The sequence below is a fragment of the Quercus robur genome, chromosome 3 (assembly GCF_932294415.1).
Source record: "Quercus robur chromosome 3, dhQueRobu3.1, whole genome shotgun sequence".
NCBI classification, from domain to species: Eukaryota; Viridiplantae; Streptophyta; class Magnoliopsida; order Fagales; family Fagaceae; genus Quercus; species Quercus robur.
The window spans coordinates 5,638,383-5,659,466 of NC_065536.1; the positions used below are offsets into that span (position 1 = coordinate 5,638,383).

The following is a 21,084-nucleotide window of genomic DNA, read 5'->3' on the forward strand; positions in this document are numbered from 1 at the left end:
ACTAATAATATGATGTATGTTAAAGAGTCATTAAAATTATTAAAGATTAAAGGAAAATAATAAATTTGACATATGAAGAGGAAGGAATGTAGAAGTGACAGATACATTTGGATGGGCTTGGCAGATCAAGATAAGTGGGCCCAAGGTGAACGAATCCAGTGTGAACGGATCAGGATGGACGGACCAAAATGCCACGTGGTGCTAAAGTGGTCATTATGAGGTCTCCAAGAAATCCTAAATGGAGAAGACTTGCGTCCCACGATTAAGCCTAAAATCCCAATATGAATAGAATTTTAACACGAGGAGGATTCTGGAAGATACGCACATTGATGAAGATCTTCCCTATAAGGAAAAGACTTGATATGCAAGCATAGAAGTATGGTTTGACACTATTATAAAAGCCCAAAGACCCTCAGAAAACAGGTACGCATAATTGACCCCAGCTCTGGCACTCTAGAGTTGTGAAAAAAGTTATAACTTGACCTTCGAAGGGTATTTGGCCGGCACCACACCGGTGACATCTGATAGGTCTTCTTTTTTTGTTGTGCAAGTGTCGTTGAAAACGTGCAAAGACAGTGTGACTCATTGGTGATTTTTTCGGCATCATCAACGTAATATACATCTCTAATAACTACAAATAATTTTATATTTCTCATCACAAATTAATTAGAAAATACCAAATTACCAATATATGAGAAAAGAGTAACGTTTCATACTTTAAATTTATAATACCATAAATAAATAAAAATCATATATACACAACCTTTAACTATTAGATAAAAAGAATTTGATTCTCAAAAAAAAAAAAAAAAAAGATAAAAAGAATTTTTTTTTTTTTTTTTTTTTTGAATAAGAGAAAAATTTTAACTATGGACTTATTACCAATAGAATAAAATAAAATAAAAAGGTGTAGTGGCTTTTTGTTTTTGTTTTTCAGATCAATGTGGCACTCTAAGCTTCATAATATAAAATGGTGGCTAACTAAGAAACCAAAACTGTCACCTACCTCCATTCTCTTTTTCTCCTCTTCAATTTTAACTTTTACCTCCGACTCTCTCTTCTGCAAATACAAAAGACTGGAGCATCAACGGAGATTTTGAGGTTCAAACTCAAAAATATTACCCTCTGATTATGAGAGTGTCATGTTCTATTTTCCTCAAATCCACATTTGAAACAAGCCAAATATATATTCAAAATTTAGTGTTTTTTTCAAAATGTGGCTCCATCCCTAGGTGGGGACATAGCTATTTAAGTTAAGTTTTCAATCATATATTGCATTTTCTAAACCAATAGCTTCATATGGGTTATAGGATATAAGGGCCGATGACTAATTTTCCTATCAGACTAATAATGCATCCCAATAATACACCGCATGCACCCTAGCAAGGGTGGATGATGAACTATGTTGCATGTTGTTAACTTGGCTTTGCCATGTTCATCGTATTCATATCCTTTATTTATTTGCATCCTTAGTATGGAACATAACCTAATTGGAGAGGAATTTATTATTATTATTATTATTATTATTATTTTGAAATAATGAGAACATGGTAGTCATTTTTGGATGTGACAAAATTTGTTTCTCAACTTTAATTTTTAAAAATCCATTCGAGAAATGCATTTTAAACAAGGGGGGAGGCGGTGACCTTTCTTGGACAATGACTTTCTTGCATAATAAGTCAGGGATCCAACATGGGCTTTCCAAATTGCCAATACGCCGAGTTTCATAGTGTAAGCTAGCGATCAAGACAGACCAACAAAATCTGAAATCAATCATGTTTTGTCTTGTTATAATTTTCAGTTATTTGGTCGGGGTTTTTAACAAGCATACAAAAAGGATTGCTTGTAAGCTTCATGTTTGAGAACAATATTCAAGGAAATTTGTGTCTGGCCTTCTCGCTTAAGCTTGACAGAGATCTTAGCCACTGATCTTGCATTTGCTAAGGTACACACCATTAGCCCCCACATGCCATACCCATATTCATTTTGCATAAAGCAGAAGCGACCTGGGCCACATTATCCAAGAGATCCAGCAAGCTCGAGACACATTTGAGAACTGCACTTTCAAGCACTTGAACAGAGACCATAATAAAGTTGCACACGAGCTTGCTCACTTTGCCCGTGGAAATGAAAAAACCTTTATTTGGAAAGGGGTTACACCCCCAGTTGTATCATCTTTAATCCAATCTGATCTGCTGTAATGGTCCCAGCTGCTTGCTGGCTCCCTTCTGATGTACTCCTTTCTATTTGGTTTATGCTATAAGTTCCATTTCAAAAAAAAAAAAAAAAAAAAAAAGCAGGAGATCATCACTGGAGTAGATACACAGTGTCTGACCACTGCGATCAAAGGAAAATGGAAAGTATTCTTTACTTCACACCCATAATAGTTTCAGCTGGTATCTACATCAAGCAATTCACATATCTGGACTTCATTAGTGAGAGGACTTGTCAGTCTTTAACTGCCTGCCGACTGAAAATTTTATAATCCTTATGGATCTACAGTAATCCATATAGCATCCTGGATGGAAATGAATCAAATTATGAGTACGTAGAATTCATGACAACTTCATATTTTGCCTTTCAGAATTCCTCCAAAGCAAAGTTAAAATGAGAAAATACTTTTTTATACCTTCGACTAAATTGTTATATGCCACTCGGTTACAAGAATGATACAAATCGTGAAAAATATTTGTTCAAGAGTCCAATTAACATGTGTCCTTAGGACATTTATTAATGAACCATTTAAGGAAAGTTTTAATACCACTTTCATGTAAAATATGAAAAAGCTATTAAAAAAAAAGTCAGTTTAAAGACCTTTTAGCCAAAAAAAGATTTCAGTTCTTTCAATAAGGCCATATGACATTCTAAAAGATCACTATGGTCACATGCCAGGACTATGTTTCTTTACAACAACATAGAGTTGAAATCCGCAGCCAAGCAACAAAAATTACCTGGATTGTTACAGCATCTCTGCAGAGTTGGAATTCTACAACTAAGCATCATGAGTACAGAATTTCAATTGCAAAGGAAACAGCTGCTGCTATTGAGCAGTAAAGGAAGCTCAACTGCACACCACTGCCACCAATTAATTTATGGAACATATTTTCAGTTGGTGCTGAGAATCCTTGGTGTCTTTTCCAGAAATGCATAAAAAGCATATTGCCATCATCTTAATCCATACACTTCCAAGTCACATATCGGAGACAGACCAAAGATATGCTTCTGTTTCTGTAGCTCGTTTCTCATTCATCCTTTTGAACAATCCCTTCTCAAATCCTACAAGAGGTAAAACAACAGAAATTAATCACTTCTGATAGCTAAACATACTTTTCAAAATAATTTTTTTGCTTCTTTAGTGCATAAGAATCTTCCTGTGGCCAATGATCTCTCTCTCTCTCTCACTCACACAAGTTCACTATAAAGGGAAATGAGTAAATGATTGGGATCACCACATCATGGCACACAGGAAGATGATAAGACAAGATCCATAGCTTCTTGAGAAAAATAAAGAAACATCTGACTAAAGGATGATGGAAATGAACCAACCATTACTACGGTCAACTCCATCCCAATGTCTTCCTGGTCTTATACCATATCTATTTGGAGCAGCATCTAATCTTCGTTTTAACCAGCTGTGATCAGGAATGTCCTGAGGAACAACAAACCCTGATTCCTTCATTTTCTCATTGTCCCCTAGGTTTGGGAGAACTAGTTCAGGATGCTTTTTCTGCACCATGTCAAAGAGATATGTCAAATGAGTATTAAATTCTTTGATTTCAACAACAAAAAATAAGCAAGTCAATTACTTGCCTTCACCAAATGTGCCATGGGATCGCCATCTCTTATTCTCTCCCTCAGCATTTTGTCGAGTTCAGGATCATCTCTGCAAACAGAGAACACAGATGTTATTTATTTTTATTTTTTGATAAGTAGAGAACACAGATGTTATTTTTTACAAGGCACTAGGTGTACACATAGTAAGACCGGGAAATGAAAGTAGTATGCTGTCTCTGCCAAACAGAAGATGGGTAGATCTGTAGTGAAACACAGTTAATGTATTATTCATCAAATGGACGATTTAGATTTTTTTTTTTTTCCCTTTTTTTGGGTCACATGAGTAATCTATAATCAGTAAAAAACCTTAAACCCAGAGACAAATTCAGACACCATGCATGTCAGGTGCTTCATAAATGAACACAAAGCCTTAATCCCAAAATTTTCGGGTCAGCTATGGATCCTTGACAAATTAATTATGGTCAATCATATGCTTTCCTTTCTTCTTTATCTAAAGTCATACTCTCTATTACTCCATTAATTGACATGTCATTTTTTTATTACTTCAACTAATGTGCTTTTATTTTCGTTCCCTTAACTTAGCCCAACTCACTCTTTCTTACTAGTACATTAGTCGCTCTCCTCTAAACATGACCGAACCATCTTAAGCAATCCTCCCTCATCTTTTCATCAATAGGCACTACACCTATTTTTAAGTGAATTTCCTCATTTTGAATCCTATCTTTCCATGTATTTCCACTTATCCATCTTAACATTCTCATTTCAACTATACTCATTTTACAAATATGTCGCTTCATAATAGCTCAACATTTAGCTAATCGTATAGCAGTTTTATAAAATTTTCTCTTTAGCTTAATAAGTATTATACGATCGCACAACATTCTTGATGCGCTTCTCCGCTTCATCCACCCTACTCTAATGAGTCTTATCCTACGACTCACATCCTCTGCAATCTCTTTTTTTTTTATAAATAACGTAAGAATATTATTAATAATAAAAAGATTGCCAAACCGAGTACATTGGGGATGTACTATGGGGGCACAAGTCAGGAAACAAAAGAACAACGGTCAAGAAACAAAGAAAAGGAAGAACAAGAAAAATGAGAAAAAACCACACTCCATTCAAAGAGAGTGTGTAGGAAAAAAGACTTAAGCTCCAGTAAAGAGCGTTCACAACCCTCAAAACTTCTATCATTCCTTTCACGCCAAATGCACCAAATCAAGCAATGAGGCACCATTCTCCAAACATCAATGTGGCGATGTCGCACAAACTTTCCTTGCCAAGCCTCAAACAACTCAAGAACAGTATGAGACATAACCCATTGAATACCAAACAAACAGAAAACCATGGACCACAACTCCCAAGCTATGGAGCAATGAAGTAGAAGATGATCCACCGACTCCCCACTCCTCTTACACATATAGCACTAGTCAAGCACCATCACTCGTCTTTTACGAAGGTTATCTGTTGTTAAGATCTTACCCAAGGAAGCAGACCAAGAAAAGAACGCCACCCTTAGGGGAACCTTTGATTGCCATATCATTCTCCATGGAAAAGAAACAAAAGTAGGAGGGTAGAATGAGTTATAATAACCTCTAACCTCAAAACCTCTATTCCTTGCAGGTTTCCAACAAACCTTATCAGGACCAAACCCTTGCACCGTCGAAGAATAGACCAATTCCATAAACCGGTCAAAGGCTTCTTCTTCCCAATCTTGTGGTGGTCGACGAAATTGCACATTCCAATGAAACCTCCCAGCAGACCAATCCATAACTTCAGCCACCGAGGAATCCTTTGACCTACTAAGACGATAAAGCTCTGGAAATGCCTCTTGAAGAGTACCATCCCCACACCACACATGCTTCCAAAATTTCACTCTAGTACCATCCCCCACATCATAAACAAGGAATTTAGAGAAGTTCAACCAGCCACTTCTAATGTATCTCCACAGGCTGACTCCATAAGGACTTGTCACCTTTTTCGTACACCAACCACCCCTAATATTCCCATATTTTGCCTCTACAACCCTCCTCCATAAAGCATCAGTCTCCATGCCATACCTCCACAACCATTTACCTAGCAAGGCAGAATTAAAGTTCCGCAACCGTCGTATACCCAACCCCCCCACCTGCAAAGGCCTACAAACCTTGGCCCAATTAACTAAATGTATTTTAGGTTCACCACCAATCCCATTCCACAGAAAGTCTCTCTGTAATTTCTCCATACGCTTTGCCACCTTCCCTGGTAAAGGAAAAAGGGAAAGAAAGTATGTAGGTAAAGACGAGAGTGAGCTTTTAATGAGAGTCACCTTAACCCCCTTTAGATAAATACATTCTCTTCCAACCTGCTAATCTCCTCTCCATTCTCTCTAGGATAGGATTCCAAACAGATAAATCCTTAAATTTGGCACCTAAAGGAAGACCCAAATATTTCAAGGGCAAAGAAGACTGCCCACACCCCAACAAACCCACCAAATCCTCCAAATTGTGTACCCCACCAACAGGAACCAACTCAGACTTCCCCAAATTAATATGAAGCCCTGAGACCTCCTCAAATCTAGCAAGTATCGCCCTCAAATTAGCAATCTGAGAAGGTTCAACATCACAAAAAATCAGAGTGTCATCTGCAAATAAAAGGTGAGACACCATCACTGATGAACCAGCCGTACTACCCACAGAAAAACCTGAGAATTGCCCAGCGGAGGCAGCCACATCCAACATACGGCTTAGTGCCTCCATCACAATATCAAACAACAACGGAGATAAAGGATCCCCTTACCGAAGCCCCCTAGAGCTACCAAAGAAATCAGATGGGCTACCATTGATCAGAATAGAAAACTTTACAGTTGAAATGCAATACCATATCCATTTTCTCCATTTCTCAGAGAAACCACAACGCTGCAGCATATACATTAAAAAATCCCAGCACACATGATCATATGCCTTTTCCACATCCAATTTACATAACACACCTGGAACTCTTGACTTCAATCTACTATCAATACATTCAGAAGCAATCAGGACGGAATCCAAAATCTGTCTACCCTTCACAAAAGCATTTTGTGAATCCGAAATAAGCCCATGCACCACCCTACGAAGGCGATTAGCCAACACCTTAGAGATAATCTTATAAATCCCGCCAACTAAGCTAATGGGCCGAAAGTCCTTGACCTCCACAGCATCCACTTTCTTAGGAATAAGGGCAAGGAATGAGGCATTAAGACTCTTCTCAAACACCGCCTGAGTATGGAAGTTGTGGAACACAGCCATAATTTCTGTTTTCAAAACGCCCCAACAAGACTGGAAGAATGCCATTGAAAAGCCATCTGGACCAGGTGCCTTGTCACCATTGAAACCATTAATCACCTCAACCACCTCTTCTTCCTCAAAAGGCCTATCTAGCCAACTTGCATCTTCCACCGAGATACTAGCAAACTCCACATCATCTAATACGGGTCTATTAGCCACACTCTCCAAATAAAGCTGCTTATAAAACTGAGAGATACAGTCTGCTATAGCAGCCGGGTCCGAAGACAATACCCTATCCATCATAAGCCTCTCAATAGAATTAACCCTCCTATGAGAGTTAGCTATGCAATGAAAAAATTTAGTGCTCCTGTCACCTTCCTTAACACAAAGAACTCTAGATTTTTGCCTCCAACTAATTTCTTCCAACAGAGTAGCTTGTTCTAACTCATCACGGATTCTACCCATTTCTACCCTTTCCTCTGCTGATAAACCCCGACTCTCCTCCATATTCTCAAAAACACTTAGGTCCTTCCACAATTTTTTAATCCGAACTTCAACATGACCAAACACCTCAACATTTCATCTTTTCAAATCATTTTTTAAGAGCTTCAATTTACTGGCCAGAATGAAACTCGGTGCACCATGAACCTGATAGGAATCCCACCAAGACCGAACCCTATCCACAAAACCTTCATCCTTGAGCCACATATTCTCAAATATAAACGGCATACTCCCTCTTTGGAAGGATCCACCCTCAAGGACAGTTGGAAAATGATCCGAGCACAACCTAGACATCCGTCTTTGAGAAACTGTTGGAAACCTATCCTCCCAATCTGCAGAAAACAAGAATCTATCCAGCCTAGCCTTCGAGACAACTTCTCTAGAATTTGACCAAGTAAAAGAACCCCCTTGCAATGGCAAGTCAATGAGACCCTGATCCGAAATAAAATTGGAGAACTCCCGCATAGCAGTAGTGAAAGAATTAGACCCCAATCGTTCGGAAGGGAACCTAACCACATTGAAGTCCCCACCCACACACCATGGGACACTCCACCAACTATTCAAGCCACAAAGTTCCTCCCATAAAAACCTCCTGTCTCTGTGTAAATTAGGACCATAAACACCAGAAAACGCCCAAACAAACTGATCTGACACATTTGTAAACTTACAAGAAACCGAAAATCTCCCCACTGCTTCCTCCATTTTATTCACAACCCGAGTGTCCCACATCACTAACACCCCACCAGAAGCTCCACAAGAACCTAAGTAAGACCAATCAACATGTTGTCCACCCCACAAGCTACGAATCACCGCTCTATTAATCAACCCCATTTTGGTTTCTTGAAGACAAACCACATCTGGCCCCCACTTTCTAATCAAGTTTCTAACCCTGAGCCTTTTATCCTGCTCATTCAACCCTCTTACATTCCAAGAAATAATCTTCACATTCATTGATAAGACACTAGAGCCCGCTCAGAACTTACACTCCTTGCTTTATTTGGATCATACTCAACCTTCAAAGATGTCAACAGATTCTTCAACTCCCGTTGCCCTTTCTGGCCTGACTTGACCAACTTCATCTGATCACCCTCCTCACGTTTCTTTTTATCTTTCTTTTTGGCCTCAATGGCTAATAACAAACCAGTAATCTGCTCCTCAAAACCTTCCAATGAAGTGCCCACAGATTTCTTGAAAGCCTTTATCCTATTGGTTACCCACTGTGATAGTTGGCAACTATCCACACTCTCCTTACACCCAATCTCCTGCACTTGACTAGACTCCAACTCCGTCGGACCTTCCGTGGCCAAAGGTAACACAACTAATGGCTCATCACCATCCTCACACAAATTCAACGTTTCACCAACTTCCCACAACTCACTCTCTGACCTAGGAAAATAATCTACTAGCCCCGCACAGTCATCTGCCCAACTAACCCTCTGCCCTTCATAAGTACAAGAGTCATTACCTGGTACACAATCTCCCTCCAAACTAGAACTGACTGAAATACTATCTGGAGAACGATACAGAGACAATGGGAGCACTAGTTGCCTGCCATCACGTAATTGTAAAATCCAGTCTCTGGAATTTCCCCAAGACTTATCTAAGTCTCCCACCAAATCCTTTATAGTTGGGCCAGGTAATTGAGCTCCCTCAAAAACAAATTTACCCGGACCTTCCAAACCCACAAAATCCTCCTCCCCAACCACCGATGCCTCTGGAATATCCAAAGAAGCTTTCGCCGGTACTATCGGATTCGTTGCCGGTTCCGATATCATGCCCGATGGCCCAACCGGCACCAGTTTCGACCCACCCAGCTCTTTGATCGGCGACGTCAGAACGTGGGAGGCTTGAGCCACCACCGCTGGTCCAGTCGACACAGTGGGTGGCTGGGCTAGAGGGATCGTGATGTCCTCTTCTCCCTTGCCCGCCACTTCCGTCACTGCTAAGGATGGATTCATGGCCACCGATACCCACAACGGCGTCGCATGTTGCTCCGATACGGTGGGTGTGGTCCTTGAGCTCTCAACTTCCTTCGTGGCACTCCTACCTGAGCTCGGCATACTTAATCCAGTCTGATATGAAGCCTCCAGAGCCTTAAGTCCAGAAGTTGAACTCTCGCCAGCCTCAAAAGATAGTGGGCTTGACAGACCCAGGCCCAAAGTGGGTTCTTTTTTGCCCAACAAGGCTTGGGCATTCTGTTTGGCTGAGCCCAGACCCACACTAATATTATGGGGAGTCTTACTCACCCATTTTCCAGCCTGTTTAACACCTTTAACACCATCCCAAGATACCCGCCTCTTTCCAAATTCATTCACATTCACAATCAAACCTCTCCCTAGCCAACGTCCCTTCCTCTTATCACGTAACTTTCCAAACTCAAACATATTTGAATTCAAATTGGGCTTCAAGGAAATATTGCATTTATTACCTTCCGGGATTTTCTCCTTAAAATTATTCTTACCGTTAATACCATCTTTCCATCCCTCACCACCACCCACGGCTGACTGTGAACAACTACCAGCCTGAGTTCCAGAAACTGCTACCTGTGTGCAAGAATAATCACTTGGAAACTCCACAGAATTCATCACAGTACCAGCCTGAACTATTTCTTTGCGGAGGGGCTGCTGAACCTGCTTCAACCTTGCCTGTACTGGAACTTTGACAGCCTCCACATAAGACCTGGCAGGTTGATATTTTGGGGTTTGCTTAAACCTGAACGGTACAAATTTCGATCCACCCAACGCATATTGAGAAGGTTCCAGTAGCCTTCTTAATTCAATCCCAAAGGTTCTCCATCCTTGTTGTAATTTTCCGGCAGGAATAATAATAGTTCGCCGCAGCCCACCTAACTTAAGCTCTGTCACTGATAAGTACTGCCCATACGAGTTGGACCCCCGCTGCATCGTGTAAGCAATATCCCCTTCCCTGAACGTAAAGAATTGTTTAGGACTAACCCCACTCACGGTGTGTTCCAGATTCCGCATTGTCCAAAGAGCTGCACTCTTGCCCATAAACACCGATTGCATGTAGTATTTACCCCGTTCAAGAATCTTAAGGGAGAAAAAATTCCCACCTTCCTCAATCACCAACTGGAACAGCTTAGATTCAATAAAGAAACTACGAAATCCCCCCATACTATCCCTAGGAAATAAAACTAAAACAGGATTTGTGGCTAATTCGAGGTAGCCGGGCCTCCTCTCAAATCAGAGAGAGAGAGAGCATTTTTCTTGTTATCTATCTTTGTTCTAAATGGGATATATCCTCTGCAATCTCTCAATCTTTATGAATTATTGATCCAAGATATCAAAGACTATCGCTCTTTAGTATCTCTTGGCCATCAAGTCTTACCACCCCAATGTTTTTGTTTCTACTTTTACTAAACTTATATTCCATGTACTCTATTTTAGTCCTACTTAATCAAAAGCCTTTAGATTCTAGAGCGTCTCATCAAATTTCTAACTTGGCATTAATTCCACTTCTAATTTCATCCACTAAAATTATATCATTTGCAACCATCACTAGTGCAAAGAGATATAGACTTAATGCCAATCCTTATTTTTTCTGCATACCTATAATGATGGGAAACCCGATTGCGATTCCTCCAATTGTTCTCACACTAATCAACTTAACACTCAGTAAACTACCATTAAACAAAATATGTATTTCTAAAGCCAGAGGAAGACAGTTCCACTACAGAGAGGTCTACCAATTATAACAGCAAGCCCCGCCCCACCCCACCCCGCCCAAAAAAAAAAAAAAAAACTCAACTGATTGAAACGATGCAAGGGGAAATTAGGATGCGGTTAAACCAGCACTAACATTCTTGCATCTGCAGTTACCATCAAGTGACATTCCTTTTATGAGTAATCATAAATAAAATATCATATGTAAGACAGAAGGTGCCAAAAACCCTACTAGAAATCATAATAATAATAACAACGAAAAGTTCTATGGTTAATTTCATAGGCAAGTGGATTTCCACAATACCCTATGATTACAGCATCATTTGGAAATCAAAACCATAAAGATAGCACAACCCAATTGACTATCACCATGCCATTGTAAATCTCAAATTTGGTGAGGCACAATAGAGGAACAGACCACTGCAGGTCAGCACCTATATGCTTACCCACTTATTGTGCTGGATTATATTACACACTGAGAAAATCCATTTATCACAACTACTCAAGCAAAAAAAAAGAATCCTCTAAACATATTGTCAACCAAGATGCCCAAATGTCTGTGGCACAATAAAATGTATAGGAATTGGAAAAAAAAATTAACATGAAAGACACTAGAAAAAGAAACCTACAGCTACATCTATCAGAATATAGAACACATGTAAATATTTAAAATATATATTAATATATTACAATATGATATCTTGTATCATTAGTTTTACCTGGTCCGCGCAAATGGTTTGTCCTTCTCAGATTCCAATTCCTGCAGCCTAGCTTCGGCTTCCCGCTTTTGAGCCAAGCCCTTGCCCCACTCCAACTTAATCTCCTGACAAAAACATGCAGCAAATGCATATTAACTATCTACTAAATCCAGGAAAGAAGCCTATAAAAAATTTTCTAAAAGCCTTTGAAAACTTTACTTATCAATGAAAGAAGCTTTAAATACAAGCTAAAACATTTCAGAAAGAAAATAAATTAAAATTGCTCACTATTATCCCTAAGATCCTCAACCATGATGCAACCAATATGCCTAAAAGCCTTTACTTCTCAAATTTATGCAAGTTTTTATCTCCTCCTCTACAATATCACATTTTAAGCCTTTGAAAACAGAACTCAACCTCTGCCAAGCTTTGTAATAGTTTTTTTTTTTTGGGGGGCAGTCAGTAGTATTTGTAACCACCAACTTTTTTTTGACAACTTACAAACAACTATTACAATATTAATAAAATCTCACAAAAGATGAAAAAGGGATGACATAAAGTAAAATTTTCACAGCATCGATGAACATCATCAGCTTGCAATCAGTACAAGACTGGCTCTCTCCATAAACAATTTAGTTCTTACAAGAGATGAGAAATGTAAAGGGGGGAAAAAGAGGAAGAGAGAAGGGAAAACTATCATAGCTAGACAGCCTCATTTCTTTTTTTTCTTTTTTCTTTTTTCTTTTTTAACCAATCTCTCTACCATTTTAACTAAACATTAGTCAAAACCACAGATCTTTTGATTTTTCAGGAAAAAAAAAAATTAATAGATTATTCAGCCAAAGCCTAAATAGACATCACTTAAGCGAGCCAAAGCTAAAATAGGCATCACATAACTGAAGAAAACCTAGGAGCATGAATTACATTTCCCAAATTGTTGTGCAGACAACTACTCAACAGAAATAAATAGACAGTAAACTTTCTGCAAAGCCACATCTATAGCATTTAATTTGTGAATGAATGCAAAATATTTTATTTAGGGAATAAACATTAACATTATGATGCAAAAATATAATATAAAACCTAGTGAATTCAGAAGGGAAGCTTCCTACGGTCCTCCGAATTAGATCAGAATTAGATCACTCCAATGACACAACAAAAGAGCGACGGTAAAATATAACTAACGCAGAAAATTTGGGTAAGAAGGAAATTTAAAGTTGAATAGACTGTAGCTGATACTCATTGGCACTAATACTTTATCCTAAACAATTTAAAGCATGGAAACTTTGCAATTGCCATCAGAACAAGATTATGCAACATTTCTTGCTTGACCACCAAAATATGGGGAAAAAAGATACAGAAATTTTCATCAGCCACAGGGATGAACAATAAACACATAAATGAACTCTTGGACTCCTACATTATCAGTTAGAAACACAAATTTCATTCACTCACAAGAATCTAATTATTTTACTAAAACGAAATTCTTTTGACTATTTAGTACGACAAACACTGCAGAGCCACGGTTGCGCCAAAAGGTATTTTATGAGACCACCCTCTCACGTGTGAGTCCCATATGCTATGAGAGGGTGATAGTACCACAGTGCTGGCATAGCATCAAGCAGGCTTAAGATCAAGAAACGCTTGTTTTCATCTGTAGCTTTTTCAATGAAATTTGACACCTCCCTCACCAAAAAAAAAAAATCCAGAAATAATACCACGCACCACTCCCCGCAGCAAGCAAAGGAAGAAATTGTGACCCTAGTAGATAATAATAATTATTATTATAATAGTAGCAATAGTACTAGAAACAATAATAAATGATGACGATGACACCAATGAGCTCTAGCTCAAATGGCACTTCCTACACCCTCAGTAATGGGAAGAAGGGTAAGCTCACGTTTCAACTTTCAAGACAAACAAGATGCATGTAACTTACTAATCAAGTGTGTGTGTGTATAGGTATAACAAATTCAAGGTTTTTTTCCAAAGTACCTTGGGCTTCTCTTCTACTTTTACTTTCTTTCGCAGTTTTAAGAATTCCTCCTTCGATATACGTTCTCCTGCAGCATTAAGGAGTGAGACCCAATCAAGCATGTAAACATTATTAAGGAAGACATAACCTTATAATATTAAGAAATTTGTTTTTCTTCACCTTTCTTATCCCGATATGTAGGCTCCGCACCCCGACCACTTATAGAAGGATCCATCTCATTAAACCTACACAGGAATAATTATTGTTTAATAAGCACACAGGAATAAATATCAGACAATACACATCTTTGAACCAAAAATTAAACAAAAGCAGAATCATATAGCCTGAAACCTACATCTTATTTGTCCACCAAAACACCAAAATGATAAAAACTAATCATCGCCTATACTAATATAAATCGGTGATTCTATCACCTTGGACCCACCAAAAGAAAGACACATTATAAACAAAAAAAAATAATCACAGACCAAAACACCAACAAGGAGATAGATCTTCCAAAGAGCATGGTTTTTTTCCAAATAAGTTGATACATTTGGGCTTCTACAGATTCACCTTTTTTCCTATCAAAGATCAGCCCTTTGTATTTGTGTAATTCAAATCACATACGTGGAATGAGATGGGCCTTACATACTGTGAAGATTGTAAATCATGAGTATGTCACTTAATGCCTATGCACATATACACTCAGACAAAAGTAGACACTATACAAAATCATTTGTATGCTGTAACAGTTCCCTGGGGTTAGAGAAACCAAAAGAGTTAGAGAGAAATATCCCTAATTTTCAATTATAAAAGGAGAAGCCAATGTTTGGCAATTGCAGACTACATAGCCAACCCATGCATGCACAAGCTTAATACCGAGAATTCCATATATCACACAAGATCATAAGTGCAACCTCATGGAAGCCTGAATTAGGATACCGTACAGCTGACCAAGCTTCCTAGTTTGAGAACAACAAACTGAGTCCCTGTTACTAAGCTTGATAAATGGGAACTCGACCTGAGGTGTACACAGCCATGTTCATCGAGAATAACTCAAATGACTCCCTACTGGAGTATAGTATGGCCAAACACTTGAACCATAATATCATCAAAAGCACAATATCATTTTTGGCTACAGTAGAGCAGAAAAGGTCCCATATAAAACACAACTAATCAAAAATAAGCAACTACGTTCACAACTGATCAGGTTGTGAATGTGCATATAATAAAGATGGCAAACACAATTCATCAACCTTAAAAGTGGAAAAAGGAGGGTGGGGCAGTATTTTAACAGCTTAATGTAATTGTTACCTCAACAAATCATTCTTCTTAGTTCTGGCAATCTCTTCCCTCATATCTTTGCCAGAAATCAGACCTGTTTTTCGCTGTTCTTCCACAGTAGCTTCCTTTCGACTTTTCCTTGGTGGAGAAAGGTCAGGAAGCAAAGATGCATGTGAAGCATTGGTTTCAGTTGAGCGTCTACGTGGTGGTGAAAGGTCAGGTGACCCAGGTCTCCCAAGATCCTTCCTGCTTTTCCTTGGGGGTGAAAGGTCTGACCCCAGGGGAGCATGGAAGACATCTTGATATGGAGAACCACGACGACCCCGTCGTGGAGGAGAAATGTCAGGGTTACTCCTATCATTGTCTGCCAATACTTGGCGTCGACGAGGTGGAGACATATCAGAATTCAGCAAATCAGTTGAAAGCTTCACTCCAGGTTCTGGTGAAGGGCTATCATTTCGAACCCTCCGTTTCCGAGGTGGAGACATATCATTGTTCAGGTTTGGTCGTGGAGGAGACAAATCAATGTTATCTCTGCCAGAATCCTGCTCAGGTTCTGGTGAAGGTGTGTCATTTCGAATCCTCTGTTTACGAGGTGGAGACATATCAGAATTTGGGTCGTTAGAATTCAAGCATTTAGGAGAGAGCGAAACCCAACCACTGCCATCCTCTGATATGGCATTATATGCACGTCTGGCCCTCAACTGTTCAAGCCTCCTCATCCGCTTAACCTCAATGTCTTCATTAACTTGTGGCTTCTCTTCATCTACATGTTCAATAACATAATAATAGAACAATTAACCCAAAGTGGAAAAGGAAAACCATCAACTAGGAAAAAATTAAAAATCAAAATTTCAAAATGTTATTGATTTACCAGCTGAATCGCCGCTGTTTTCCTCTTCGAGATTGACTGTTTTCTGCCAAACTGGATCTTCATCCACAACTAAAAGACCCGTTGCATCTGGCTTACTTTGGACCTTCTTCTTCTTCTTCTTTTTCTTTTTATCCTCTTCATCATTGATTCCATATCTTTTCAGATATTCTTTAAGAGAGTTGGATCCCGAAGATGCAGCTGCCGCCATTATTCAATATCAATACCTCCCTAAAACAAAATTTAAACAAAATTCTTATTACCCCCAATTTGCTTTTATCAAACTCAACCCAAATACAAAAATTACTCCTTCATTAGATTCTAATTCTAGCAACATCAAAAGGGTTTTAGAGTTATGGCTCCATCACAATTATCTGCACAATAGCAAAGTCTAATACTGCTAAAATCAACTGTAACTAAATTTTTACAGTTTCCAAGTTTCCTAAGAAAAAAAAATCAAAAACACAAACCCGGCAATAAGGGTTCTAAGCTCAACCCCAATAAAACGTTACTCCAATAGATTCTACTTCTAACAACATCAAAAGGGTTTTAGAGTTTTAGCTCCAGCACAATAACGGCAAAGTCTAATAAAATTCAACAGTCTCCTAGGCAAAAAATCAAACACAAACCGGGCAATAACGAGTTCAAGTTGCACCCATGCTGATTCTAAGATTGAAATTTCATGGGTCTTGAAAAATCAGCAAAACCCTGACTAAGCCCCCAAAATTGAGCCTTTTAGAACAATCTAATTGCAATATGAATAGAGCATATCATTCATAATTCAACAACAACAACAATTCGTTTTTTCCTAAATGTTGATGCAATTAAGTTAATCCACACACATATATCTATAATGTCTCCATATATAAGAGAGAAGAGTGAGAAAGAGAGAAAGATCGTACCTGATACAGAGCTCTAGGGTTTTGGACTCTGCTCTACACGCTAACTTTCTTTTTCTCGCCGACTTTCAGATTTGCATTTGGTACAAATGGGTCGGATTAAGGTGGTTCCTTGGCTGGGTTTGTTTCGGTTTAAAAAAATATTTTATAAGTAAAAAGTAACTGATTTAAAAAAAAAAAATTTAAAAACTTTTTATATTTTCTTTAAAAATAGAATAAAAATTTCCTTAAAATTGTCCATTAATATAAAATATCATTTTATTTTCTTACATAAGAGAAGTGAAAACTTTACGTATGAATTATTTTAAAAAATTATGAAGTTAATGTACAATATTTTTAAAATTATTAATTAAATTATTTATGACATTATCATTTCAACTATTAATCTCACCAAAAAACCGATTCACTTTTCAGTTCTTTGTTCCCTCCGGTCTTTATGGTTTGAAAAAATGGTGATTATGTTTGCAATTTTGAGTTTGATTCATTATTTTGATAAATTAAGTATCTTCTTTGTGGCACAATCATCTTGTAATGAGTGTGAATATTTTTACTGTTCTAAATTGTTCATTTGCTTAGAAACTTTGTGCTCAAACTTTGTTAATGAAGAAAAGGAATGAAGGTAATAGAATGGTGGAAGTAAATTTTTAGTAGATTTTATTGAAGAAAGATGTAGTTCTCATTTTTTATATTTGAGACCTAGTGTTGTTTGGTTAGCTTATTTTTTGCCAACATATTTTATTATTTAGCTTAATTTTGCTACTATTCATGAGTCCCACTGCACTTTTTGGTACTATTTATGAGTCACACTGTGCTATTTTAACTAATATTTACCTTTCGCTATAATACTTTCAGCAAAAAAATTTCAATTTTCAGTAAAATAAGTGAATTTCAAACAGACTCCTATTATATATTAAATTATGTAACAAGAATATGGGTTGTTTCGATTCATCTTAATTTAGTTATTGAGGTTTCAAAATGATGGAACAACTATGCCTAGAGAGTATCTTTCTTTAGTGATCTACTAAGCAAGCATGGATATTTGATTCATCATATGTAGGTTGTGTTTGAGAACAGCTTATTTATCTGAAACTGAAAATTTTTTGCTGAAAGTACTGTAGATAAAACTAAAAGGTAACTAAAATAATACAGTGTAATCTATGAATAGTATCAAAAAGTACAATAGAACCCATGAATAGTAGTAAAAATAAGCTAAATAGTAAAAAAAAAAAAGGATTTTTAAGCCAATGCCAAACATACACATAGTCACTTTATGTTGGTTTCTTGCTATTCAGCGTATATTGCTAATTTTATGTTATGTTTGAACTGTGTAACCCTAGGCTAAACTTGGAGTCTTAATGTGGTTCTTTTGATTTTAGTAGGGGTTAAAACTACAAAGTTAAGCACCAATTGAGTTCTTACGTTGGCTTTTATGTTTGCGCTTGGTTTCTTAAATAAGAATTGTCTAGTCCATGTGTATGTGTGTATGTATGTATGTATATAGAGGGAACAAAATATTTGCATTTTTTTATGGTCCGGAGAGATCTGTGATTGACCTTAAGTTTTTTTTTTTTTTTTTTGGTGTTCTTTATTTCAATAAAATCTCTCATTATTTTATTATTATTTTTTTTAAATGGTGATTACCATGTTTTATGATGTACATTGAAAGTTTGTGAAATACTTTACCATTTTTTTTTTTTTTTGGAAATTGATCTCCTCGTACCTTTTCCTTTTGCATTTCTAGAGGCTATTTCTTAAAAATTTTATATTCTTGAAGATATGTACAAATTGGAAAATTTGTTTATGTGTGCCTATGATAGGTTAACGTTCAGGAAAATTTGTAGATCTAGGGTTTAGGAAGACCCCTTCTTTCTTTCTTTTTTATCATGAACGCTGTGATAAAGCGATCATGATATAGCGGTTATATATTTTTTCAATATGTGATTAAAGTTGACTTACTTGAGGTGTGATTCAATTTTTGGAACACAAAAATGTATCCTATCATGCATTTGAGGTTCAGGAAAGATAAATTAAAAGATAAACTTTTGGACTAATATGTTCAAATTTGAAGCAAGCATTTCACAGATACGGGCACGTGTACAAACACAAATAAAGTACGACAACACAACAATTTTAAAAAAACTAGGACATCAATAAGGTAGGAATACGTATAATTTTATTTATACATATATAATTTCAAAAATTTCAAAATTTGTTTTATAACAAAAATATTATTATTTTTACATAATTATTAAAAATTATTTTTAAAGCATATTAAAGCCTAGCCATTATATATATAATATATGCGCCTACTGTCTATCTAAATAGTGAAAAAAGAATTGTAAACAGATATTATTACTTGGTTTGATGGGCTGGATTTTAACTCGTAAAAGACAAAATTGAAAAGAAGCTAAAAGGGGAGAGCTTGCATACGGACATAATTTTTGTACATGTGTCTTCCTTGAGTTTTGTATGTGAAAAGTATCTCAGGAAAGTTTATTAAGTTGGCATTCTTAGAGCATTCACATACATGGATCTAAAAAAATACATATTTTACATTCTAAAAAATTATTTTATCTATTTTACCAACTCACTTGTTTTATAAAAAAAAAAGAAAAAAAACTCGCATGTGGCAGTCATTGTCTCATACCCCACTATACATTTGGGTAATCCCATGGGTACTACTAGCTCGAACTAGAGCTTGAAGACCTTGAACTCACACGCACCCCAAACTCTATTGGTTTATGGGACTTACTAGAAATTGCAATTACAATCCCTGCAAGAACTCGAACCTGGGATGTGGTGAAGTCTCAGTAGTCACTTACCAGTTGTACCACATCCACTGGTGGTATTTTACCAACTCACTTAACAATACATCAAAGTTCTTATTTTTACATTCAACCCAATCAAATAATAGAAACTAAAAAAATAATAACAAAAAACCACTCGGCTCTCTCTCTCGCTCGCGCTCGCTCGGTCGCTCTCTCTCTCTCTCTGGCTCTCTCTCTCTCTCCACAGCAACCAAAATCACTAACCACCATTGAAACACCAAACAACCAACCATCACACCAAAATTCCAAATCCACTAGACCTAAATCAGCCAGCCAAACCAAACCCAAATAACACACCCACCAAACAAATCACACCTAAAGAACTAAGCCAACTACCAATCCATCGCTGCCACAACCTCTCTGATCCACTGACACCATAGCTTCATCAAGCCACCACAGCCTTGCCAATCCACTGCCACCCAAAATCGAGAGAGAGAGAGAGTCAGGAATAAGAGAGAGAAAGCTAAGAGTAGAGAGAGTCAGAGAGTGTCTGAAAGTGAGGAAGAGAGAAGATAAGATTGAGAAAGTTTGAAAGTGTTTATAAGAAAGGAGAAATAGAAGAGAGAAAGAAAATAAAATATTTTTTTTTTTAGTTTTACATCCTTGCTATAGTGATTCCTATATATAGGATTTCACTGTTCATAGTCGCTAAAAGATTTAAACACCCAAGTAAAGCTCTTTTTAGTGTGTTTGTTACTAAAATAGCAAATTCAGGGATTTTACATCCCCATTGCTAATGCTTTCAGTAAGTGCTTTTGTCTGTTTGGTTAAATAAAATTTCAGACAAATTTTAGATACAAAATTACAACTTCCTTAAAAAAAGAACATTATTACATATTTTGAAAATCTAACCGTTGGATTCCATCATGCTTTTAATATATATGTCAAATTTTGTGCTAATTGTATATTATATATGCTTATATTTTATACATTTTTTTAGGGGAAAACATAATGCATTTCATTAAGAAAAACTAGCCATGTCAACATGGACAACATAAAGAAAACGTGGTAGCAAATTTTATGCATAATATTAAAGTGTAAAAACTTGCAATTTAAACAATTTATTAATGACATAACTATTGATCTTTAATTTTCTAAAATTTTTGCAAGCATGAAGAGTTATTAGAAGAAAATATAATCTAATAATAAATTTATCAAAATTTACTTCTAATAAAAAAATATTAAGTAAAATTGTAGCATAATTTTATAGTTTTTTTTTTTTTTTTTTTTTAAGGAACAGCATAGTTTTATAGTTAAAATTTCCCGTTTGTACTAAAACAAATAAAGATAAAAAAGCACACA

The 21,084-nt window shown here is 36.9% G+C and overlaps 1 protein-coding gene across 2 annotated transcripts; it reads right to left on the reverse strand.

The window, feature by feature from the left end:
• Positions 1-1,764: 1,764 nt before the first annotated feature.
• On the reverse strand, positions 1,765-17,099 carry LOC126716822 (uncharacterized). Of its 2 annotated transcripts, XR_007652298.1 has the most exons (10): positions 16,958-17,099; positions 16,059-16,286; positions 15,215-15,950; positions 14,081-14,145; positions 13,921-13,988; positions 11,947-12,050; positions 3,811-3,883; positions 3,547-3,727; positions 2,952-3,276; positions 1,765-2,518 (listed from the first exon to the last, which is right to left on the reverse strand). XR_007652298.1 is itself a non-coding variant. In XM_050417813.1 (9 exons), exons 2-9 carry the CDS (start codon positions 16,264-16,266, stop codon positions 3,191-3,193), a joined length of 1,521 nt encoding a protein of 506 aa, XP_050273770.1. In that variant the 5' UTR covers positions 16,267-16,286; positions 16,958-17,099; the 3' UTR covers positions 2,609-3,190. The 2 variants fall into 2 exon arrangements, 1 of the variants encoding a protein (XP_050273770.1); XM_050417813.1 differs by lacking the exon at positions 1,765-2,518 and having other exon boundaries at positions 2,609-3,276.
• Positions 17,100-21,084: the final 3,985 nt, after the last annotated feature.